General features: G+C 41.1%; 1 protein-coding gene across 1 annotated transcript; it reads left to right on the top strand.

The window, feature by feature from the left end:
- Positions 1 to 497: 497 nt before the first annotated feature.
- Positions 498 to 6,893, top strand: LOC311024557 (cell adhesion molecule CEACAM6-like). Its single transcript, XM_084027013.1, has 9 exons — positions 498 to 610; positions 1,102 to 1,416; positions 2,111 to 2,389; positions 2,483 to 2,749; positions 4,262 to 4,370; positions 4,998 to 5,044; positions 5,271 to 5,302; positions 6,202 to 6,257; positions 6,417 to 6,893. The coding sequence occupies exons 1-9, from the start codon at positions 565 to 567 to the stop codon at positions 6,439 to 6,441; spliced, it is 1,176 nt and encodes a 391-aa protein (XP_083883139.1). The 5' UTR covers positions 498 to 564; the 3' UTR covers positions 6,442 to 6,893.
- Positions 6,894 to 8,861: the final 1,968 nt, after the last annotated feature.

Raw genomic sequence — 8,861 nt, 5'->3', positions numbered from 1 at the left:
GTAACAGTGTTGTAAAAGCTCACCTGAGATGACTCCCAGGATGGCGAAGTGTATCACTGTCGTATCCATTACTGTTCTGCAAAGAGGGATCACAGCCCTTCTCTTAGCCGTTGCTAATATCTTCATAATGAGGAAGTAGGAAGTGTTGTGCAGTGGGAGTTCCACTTACTGATCAACTTAATAATTAAAGTAGTTAATAATTAAAGTAGGGAAGGACATTTATTATGTCTAAACAGCTGTCAAAGTTTGTCATGACTAAAAGTTAATATTTTAAGGTCCACATTCAAGGGGAGTTTGATGTTGTTGTCAGGCTTTGTGTGATCGGATATCGTCTTTTACTATCCTTTTAATGTCCACTAGAGGGCGACGTGCCACAGCGTTAAGATCGTCACTGCAGCTTCAGTGGGTTCAGCTCATTATGAGGACACTTTAGTACCTCAACCCGTCGCTCTGCATTTCCTTGACTCGTATATGTAGAGCTGCCGGAGGCTCACATGTAACAGGAAAGCCAAAGTTTGATGGGTGACATTTCCTCTGCTGGTTAGATCTCACCAAGGCTCGTCAATGGATATATTGCCTTTGCTTTGGATCGTCTCTGCAACTTTAACAGGTAAGAATCTTGCATTCAAACGGTTTAACCTTGACTGCTGTTTAAAAACACATTTTCTAAACTTGAATAATGGTTGTTTGTTCAAAAGGTGTCCTTATCTTGGCTCCATAGCAGAACATGTGCATAACTTGATAAAAGTAACTTAATTGTTGAAACAAATAATGTATTTATAGTTCGCCCTATTGCATGTAGTTGAGGAAATATGGACATTTTAAAATTATATTTTAAAATTGTAGCTTTATCAGAAACCGTATGAATCCAGATCTTGATGGATTGGTTGCTCTGATAGATAAAAAGTTAATCTATATACCTGTGATTGGCAACCACCTTAACTGCATTGCCTGTTTGGTATGAATAGATAGACATCTACTGCATACTGATGGAAGGTATTTATGTATGCATTTATTTTCTTTTGCATTGGGGTCAAGGGTATTATTACAGTTGCCCAGCTTTATCACAGTCCTCCTCAGACCTGCAACTGTCTCCTCCAGGTTTAACCAGAGGAGCTGGTGTGTTGCCAGACGGTCCTCTGGAAGCAGCTGTGGGAGAGACAGTGATGTTCACCACAAACCTGTCTCCAACAACTTTTGTATCAGTGAGCTGGCAACTTGATGGTATCAATGTAATCACTTTCAGTGGTAGGAACACGACTTCACCACAGTTTGAAGGCAGGATCACCCTCTTCATGTCTACTGGATCTCTGGAGCTCAGGAATGTGACCGTTAATGACAGTGGAGAATACAGCGTTTCTGTTGTCCCATCTGGAGACACAGCTAAGGACGGGAGAATAACACTTTGGGTATACGGTGAGAGATCATCTCTTTCAATCCACAGTGGGGGGTATCCATGGCAAGAAATATATAAATATATATAATATAATTAATAATTGTTTTGAGGTGTTCAATGGTTTCAAATCAGATCTAAAAACAAGCTTCAAAACATGCCTTCCAAACAAAATTCAGGTTTTGTTATTGTTGTGTTTATTATTGTTTCCAAGGTCAAAAATAATCATCCCGATGCACATTTGGGATGGTTACTCACTTATTAATGAAATGTAACATCTGTAGCATTAATGAGATTTGACTAATGAGCATGTTTTAATTGAACAACCTATTTATTTTCATGACTGAAAGTGTTGATATTAATATGTAAAAAAAAAAACATACAATGGATACACAGTTTGCTTTGCTTTTTTTTTTTTTTTAATACACCTGTACAGTCAATTATGACATAATTTGCTGATCAAATGTAGCTCTGGTTGGGACTAGACAGACATTGGTGGAGGTTTTATGGTCACACCTTGTTGTGGTTTTAAATTGGGCGACATTATATTGAAAATGTATTTTAAAGAAAAAACACCAAGAAGTGAAGCCTGAAAATTACACAACAATTGCCTATCAAAGATATCGTACTGTAAGCTTTCCATGTGTCAGCCATAGAAGGGTTTCTTTTTTCTAACATGGTGGTAAATATAAAACCATTTTGTCTTTTCGCCCACAGCACCGGTCTCTAACGTGGCGGTGACCGTCAGCAACACAGACTTGGTGGAGTCCATCAGCTCCGTCCGTCTGTCCTGCTCCTCCTCTGGTTCCTCTCTCTCTTATCTCTGGCTGAACGGCAGCTCTGAGGTCACAGGAAGTGACAGAGTTCAGCTCACTGATGGAGGCTCCACTCTCACTATAGCCAACGTGACCCGCTATGACCAGGGGCCGTTCAGGTGTCACGTGTTTAACCCTGTAAGCGACGGCACCAGTGATCCAGTTACCCTCCTCATCAGCTGTGAGTTACTAACCTACGTGCTCGGTTAGATTATCCTTTTTTTTCGGTGTCTTTCTCTGTTGACTCGATGTATGATTTCCCCTTGACATTCAGACGGCCCAGACAATATGAATTTGACAGTATCTCCACCTACCACCTACCACGAGGAACGGTCAGACGTCATCCTGACCTGCTCAGCTGACTCCAGACCTGCTGCCCTGTTTACATGGTTTCTGGATGGAGACCAGCTGTCTGATACCGGACCAGAGCTCAGACTGATGAACATTCAGATGAGTCAGAGTGGAAACTACAGCTGTCAGGCCTTTAACAACAGAACTATGAGAAATGAAAGATCTCAGCCTGCAACTATCTCTATACTGAGTAAGTTTGAATTAAAGGTTTTGTTCAAAGAATTTATTCATTTATTATTTTGTGATGTACCTGCAGTATGAAGAATTAGAATAGAATTTAAAAATACCTCCTCCTCCAGCAGTCCTCCCTTCTCTGTCCTAAGCCCCTCCCATCAGACGAGCACGGGCACATGCACACGCTTTAAACAGTAATCCTTGATTTCATCATCCTGATTGTGATCCCGATGCCGTTATAAAGCTAATCCCGTTTCCTCTGCTAACTTGTGGACCTGTAAAGCCCTTTGATGAAAAGTCTCACTCTGATTCTCGAGGTTTAGCCCCCCGCGAACCGTAACCAACGACTAAGAGCTCGGTCGCTGCCGTGAGCACAAAGCTGCTCAAAGTTAAACACTTAACTATTAGCAACTTTCTCTCGAGTGCTTCTGCTAGCTGTATCTACTGAAGCACAGCCGCTACAGTCAGCACATGGCTTTCTCCATCTCTGAAACGCGTTGTCGATGTTGACATGATTTGTGTCTTTATTGTCAGATCATTGTCAGAGTTTTCTGATTGGTCGGGTTTCCTATTTGTCGGTTGCTTTGCAGTGAAGCCAGATGTTTCTAATGCTGGACTAGGAGCTTTTTCTTGCAGGAGTTTCTTAGCATTTTCCACCATTTGGGACCGTTTGTAGAACAGCCAATAGGAACATCCTCTCTCTGCAATGACCTGCGATTGGCCAAATGATCACTAGGTTTTCTAAAGCCTGAGATCCAGGAGGAGCTGCAGAAGACTAGTATAGTCTAGTTTTAGACCACTTGAATGACAATATGCTGAAAGGTCATTACGGATTTTTTGTCTAATGATGCCAAACAAAAACTGTCCTTTTTTTGTATTCTGTATTTTTTTTATTTTGTATTCTGTAGTAATCCCACGTGTCCCAACATTCTTCTACGTTCCCCCGAATGCAGCTCAATCGCCAGAGGTTTGATCAGAGACTTCAAAAATCACATCATAACAGACTTAGAATAAGAATAATTAACCGCTTAATTTAGCGTATCACATGACTGACGGCTGGTCTCACCCAGCCTCTGTCACGTCTCCAAAAACATTGCAGCAAATTAGCAGCACCCATGTGCTCTTATTTTGACAGTTTAAGTCTGTGTGTGTGTGTGTGTGTGTGTGTGTGTGTGTGTGTGTGTGTGGGGGTGGGGGTGTGTGTGTGTGTGTGTGGGGAAACCCGAACAGCACACCTAAATCTAAATAATGACTGTCTCACCTGAAAACATATAAAACTAATGACAGTGACCCATAAACGGCTTTAGACTGCAGATAAGAAGTTGACATAGTCAATGTGACAATTAACTGACACGGGCAACTTTAAGACTGGACGTTGCCATGGTAGCGACCTGTCAACCAAAAACATACCCTGCTCTATCATCTGTTTGGACTCTAAATGGGGCCATCATTTGCTAAATCATGTACTGGTTGTATGTATAGGTGAGATGACGAGGGGTGAACAACGTCATGTTCTCTGTCTCCGCAGTCAAACCCCCATTTAGATGCGGGGCTGGTTGCATCGCTGGAATAGTAATCGCACTTTTAGTCATCCTTGGAGCAGCAGCTGTTGCAGCGTACTGCTATTACAAGAAAAAGTAAGTGGAAAAGAGCTTATGCATTTAAATAGGAAGCCATTAAAAAAATGGTTTATGTGATTGTTCAATATTACAAAGTTTGGACCCAAAAGCACGACTCCAGGCCGCATTAATGTCAGTTCATGGCAACGGAAGAAAGGGAGAAAATGTGGAACTAGAATCAGGTCGATGTTGACAGTAAAACCTGTTTACTCAACCTTCAAACAGTGATTTACTTCCCTTTTGTGCTGCTTTTGTTTTATATTCTAAATATAGTCCTAAGCCTGACTATAGCTTTGTCTATAAATCATTGAGTGCAGCTGCATCTTGACACTATGGAACTTCACAGTTTAACATTTTGTTGTTGTGTCATCACTGAGGTGAAGCCATAAACACATATCCCTGTTTGAAACGTATGCGGGGAGAGCTTAAAAACATTATTTGTTATCATTTTTTAAAGTACATTGGACCAAAGATTGAGATCAAACTTAAGGTTGCAGCTCTTTTTTTATGTTATGTGAGAATTTTGAATAAGTGTATATAGTTGTTTTTTTTAACAACGTGATCCTCTTAATATCGTTATGTTGCAAAAAGACAGCTTATGTCTGTCTATAGTAATGTCTAATGACTCATTCCCTCTTTAAACAGAAACCCGATGAATAAAGTCTTTAAAAGAAACATCGGCAACAGCACAGGTATGTGTATTATGTGTGTATGCTGTCTATGTGTATTATAGTATACAGGATTTCCCTTGAAAAAACAATAGTTTTATAGAGTTTATAAAATCTGTATCCATTGAGACCCTGCCCCATGTCTGTATTTTCCTATTTTGCTGTGTCGGGACATTTCTGGCTTGCCATCCTTTTGGGCAATGCGTCTTAGTATGCCTTTAAATTATTCTAAGCATCGTTTATTTTTCAGGCGAGGACAACGCTCCATACGTGCCAAATCAGGTAAAAGTCCTCAGTGCTAACGAGGGGAGGTTGTGTTTACTAGAGCCCGACCGATAAAAGATTTTGAAGGCCGATACCGATACAAATGTTTGTTGATTTAAAAATCCGATATTACGATATATCGGCCGATATTTTTTTTTTATTTCAGAAACGCGTAACAAAACATGAACAGATTTCCCTAACATTACTTATTTGTAGTTATTTATGAGCCTTCACTAAAATAATATAATGCAGTTTAAAAATAAACTTGTTTATTTTATTGTCACAACGGAACAGAGGAACATCAAAATATATTAAAGTTCTGATGAATAAAATATATAAAAATACAAACTTAAAAGTCCTTTGAACAAAAAACACAATAACAACAACAACCAAACACATTTACCAGTATTAAAAGACTTGGTCAGCTTCATAAATATAACTTCCAACAAGACTGGAGACAAATTCTGTTAAGTTCTATAAGGGTGTTTCTTCCGTTTTTATTTTATTTTTAAAATATTCATTTATCGGCCATTATAAACGCTGATACCGATAGTTTGGAAAACGCCTAATATCGGCCCGCCGATATATCGGTCGGGCTCTAGTGTTTACATGCACAACACAAACATCCTCAGTTCTTCCACCACGACGTGTGTCCATGTTGCTCAGACAAATCATTATAATTGTACATGTACATGAATACAAGTGATGACGGATTAAACGACTTTGGATTCAAGTTCAATATAAGTCGATAATTAATGATCCAGATACAGTGTTATAACTAGATTAGATGAGATTTGATTCAGTACAGTAACAATAGTAGGTTCATTAATCTTACATCAGAGAAAATGTTTCTGTTCTATGTTTGTGGTCATCCTGTGATCTGAGACTCAGCAGGGATCTGTGTTTACGGTTCACAGTGCTCAACATCAGACTTTGAACCAGGAAGGAAAAATCAATTTGCACTAAATGGAATGTAAGTGTATATATTTGTTTAAATATCAGCCGTTGGCTGCTTCGTTTCCTGTTCATGGCTTGTTTTTGGCAAACTCATATTCCATGTGATGTGATGTGTACCTGGAAATGTAATCTCAGATGTTTCCCCGTCCTTTTCTCTTTGTTTTCCACTATTCAGATATCAGAATTTTCCAGGAAAATGATGGTGTGAGAGAGCAGCAAGTGAATAATACGTCGGAATACGCTCAGGGACTTGAAGTCTGTCCAACAGGAAACTGTGACCTGTAAGATAGATCTCAGTCCTTTCCTGTAAACGCTCATCAGAGTAATTCTCGTCTCTGTCAGCACATCTCTGAGATTTGCCTTGAGGTTAATGAGTAGTTTTAATGGATTATATGCAGCGTTTAAGGGCTAAAAAAGAAAAAAAAAATTCAATGGACCAAAAACCATGAAAACGGATCAAATATTAAAGCTTTGGTGTGTGTTGAGGGGTAAAATGAGGAGTTATGCTATTTTTTTCTTTTATAGTTCATTGTATGATCATTTGTTTAACATTATATATGTTCTCTCTCTTTTTCTTCCTACGTGAATGAAGCCTTGTCTTTAAATGTAACTTTATTATTCTAACGCCCCACCAAAACAAGCGTGTGATTAATGTTTCTTCAGGTTTTATTTGTAACATGATGATCATTGCTTACTCAGATGAATAAACAATTTTATTTTTGACATTTGTAAAGTAACAGTGCATTATTTTCCCTCGAGGAGAGTGCGATTCCACACTAGCTTATTAGGGCCACGGTGCAATCGCACCGAGCACTGGCCCCTACAGCTATGTAATAGCTGAGGGGACCAGTGCTCGGGGTGTTATTCATAGGATTTTTTCCTACTTATTATTATTTTGCCTCCGAATTTCGATTGCCTAAAACTCCTACAGCTTTAAGAGTTGTAGGACAAATTATATATCAAAACATGTGGTTCGATCGGGATCGGCGTGCCATTACTTTTCTTAGCCGAACACGAATTTTCCGCGACGTAAGTCGTGAAAAACCACTGAAATTTTCCCATTGACTTGAATGGGACGAGCGAAAAAAAAAAAGCAGAAATCGTAGCTTTTCAAACGCCTGCTGCTCAGGCATACTTTCACCTAGAAACTCCATTTAAACTTTAAAACGTAGACACAAGTCTTGTGTCCTGGTGTGTCAATCCACGTTTCAATAGGTCATATAGTTTTTGATCAATCACTGTTCAATGACCATGATCGTTTTGGGAGAAATCATGAGATTATAATGGGTGTGTATTGCACGGAACCTTCTGGGCTAGAGTGGATGACATCATCGCTTAGAGTGTGAGGGCTTCTCAGATTTTTTTCCTTTCCAAACTCCTCCCGGCCACAATCTTCACTCTACAGACGTGATATTTTCCAATTTTGTAGACAAACTTGTCCTGTCTCTCACAATGTGCTCAAAAAGTCTGTGCGATTTACAGAATTTGAACTAGCAACCTCTAAGCGCGGCCAAGTCAGGTTTTTCTCCTCATCCGCTCCAATGTTAATTGAGAAGCAGATTTTCAAAGAAACCTGATATGAACAGCATTTCTAACTCGCCCTAGCGTCCACATTTCTGACACTAGGAAAAAATAAAAGTCATCAGTGTCTTCAGCCGAGTCTTGTGGCGCTAACGCTGCGAAAATCTTGGCGATAGGAGTTTCGATGTGAGCGTGGCAAGCTTTTGTTCGGAGCGCCCCCAAAGCCGAAATGGACAACAAGTCCTCCAACTCATACGACCACAGTTGTCGTTGGTCCATGCACTCGAATACGACCTCTGGGAGCGTATTGCGGAGATTCTTCCGCAACGATAGTAGTGGTTAAGGTTAGGGTTAGGTCGACGTGTGGAGGCGGTCTCTGCCGATGATGCACGCGCGCGGGGTGGGGGGGGGGGTTGGTTTAGGGGGGGGGGGGGGGGGGGGTAGCGCGGGGGGCGCGCGGGGGGGAGTGGGGTAGCGCGGGGGGCGTGCGGGGGCGTGCGGGGTGGGGGTGGGGTGGGGTGGGGGGAAGATGTCGTGGAATCGGGGTAGGTTTAGGTCGACGTGTGGGGGGGGGGCGATCGTCTGAGACACCGGAGTGTCGATATTTACTTGACCGCTAGAGGGCGCGCTATTTTGAAACGTAACATATGGTCGTAATTCGGTGCTTGACACACGACCTATGTGGTCGTTTTCTCGAGGAGGACAGTCTGGAAATGGAGCGATAGAGACAGGCTTGAAAGCAGTTACACACGTGAGTAGAGGGCCGTTGCTATGGTGACGGCACTCTGTGGCTTTGATCTTGAGAAGTGACAGCAGGTGTGCTCTGATTGGCGGACAGGAGCAGTGGACAGGAGCAGCCAGTGGGATTTGTAGTTTTTTTAGTCAAACGCCTTCAGCTTGGGCATACTTTCACCTAGAAACTCCATTTAAACTTTAAAATGGAGACACGAGTGGTGTGCTCTAATTGGTGAACAGGAATGTACTAAAAACTACATTTAGTAGTGGGAAATGTAGTTTTTTTAGTCAAACGTCGTCTGCTCGGGCATACTTTCACCTAGAAACTCCATTTAAACTTTAAAATGGAGACACGAGTGGTGTG

The sequence above is a fragment of the Eutrigla gurnardus genome, assembly GCF_963514095.1.
Source record: "Eutrigla gurnardus genome assembly, chromosome: 14".
NCBI lineage: Eukaryota > Metazoa > Chordata > Actinopteri > Perciformes > Triglidae > Eutrigla > Eutrigla gurnardus.
Note: the sequence above shows the minus strand (reverse complement) of the source record. Positions and strands in the feature narration are given on the sequence as shown.

Excerpts from the sequence above, each read along its gene's own strand:
- LOC311024557 (XM_084027013.1), top strand. The coding sequence starts at position 565 with ATGGATATATTGCCTTTGCTTTGGATCGTCTCTGCAACTTTAACAG. Across the intron at positions 2,750-4,261 it reads TGCAACTATCTCTATACTGA|TCAAACCCCCATTTAGATGC; the intron begins GTAAGTTTGAAT and ends CTGTCTCCGCAG. Across the intron at positions 4,371-4,997 it reads TACTGCTATTACAAGAAAAA|AAACCCGATGAATAAAGTCT; the intron begins GTAAGTGGAAAA and ends CTCTTTAAACAG.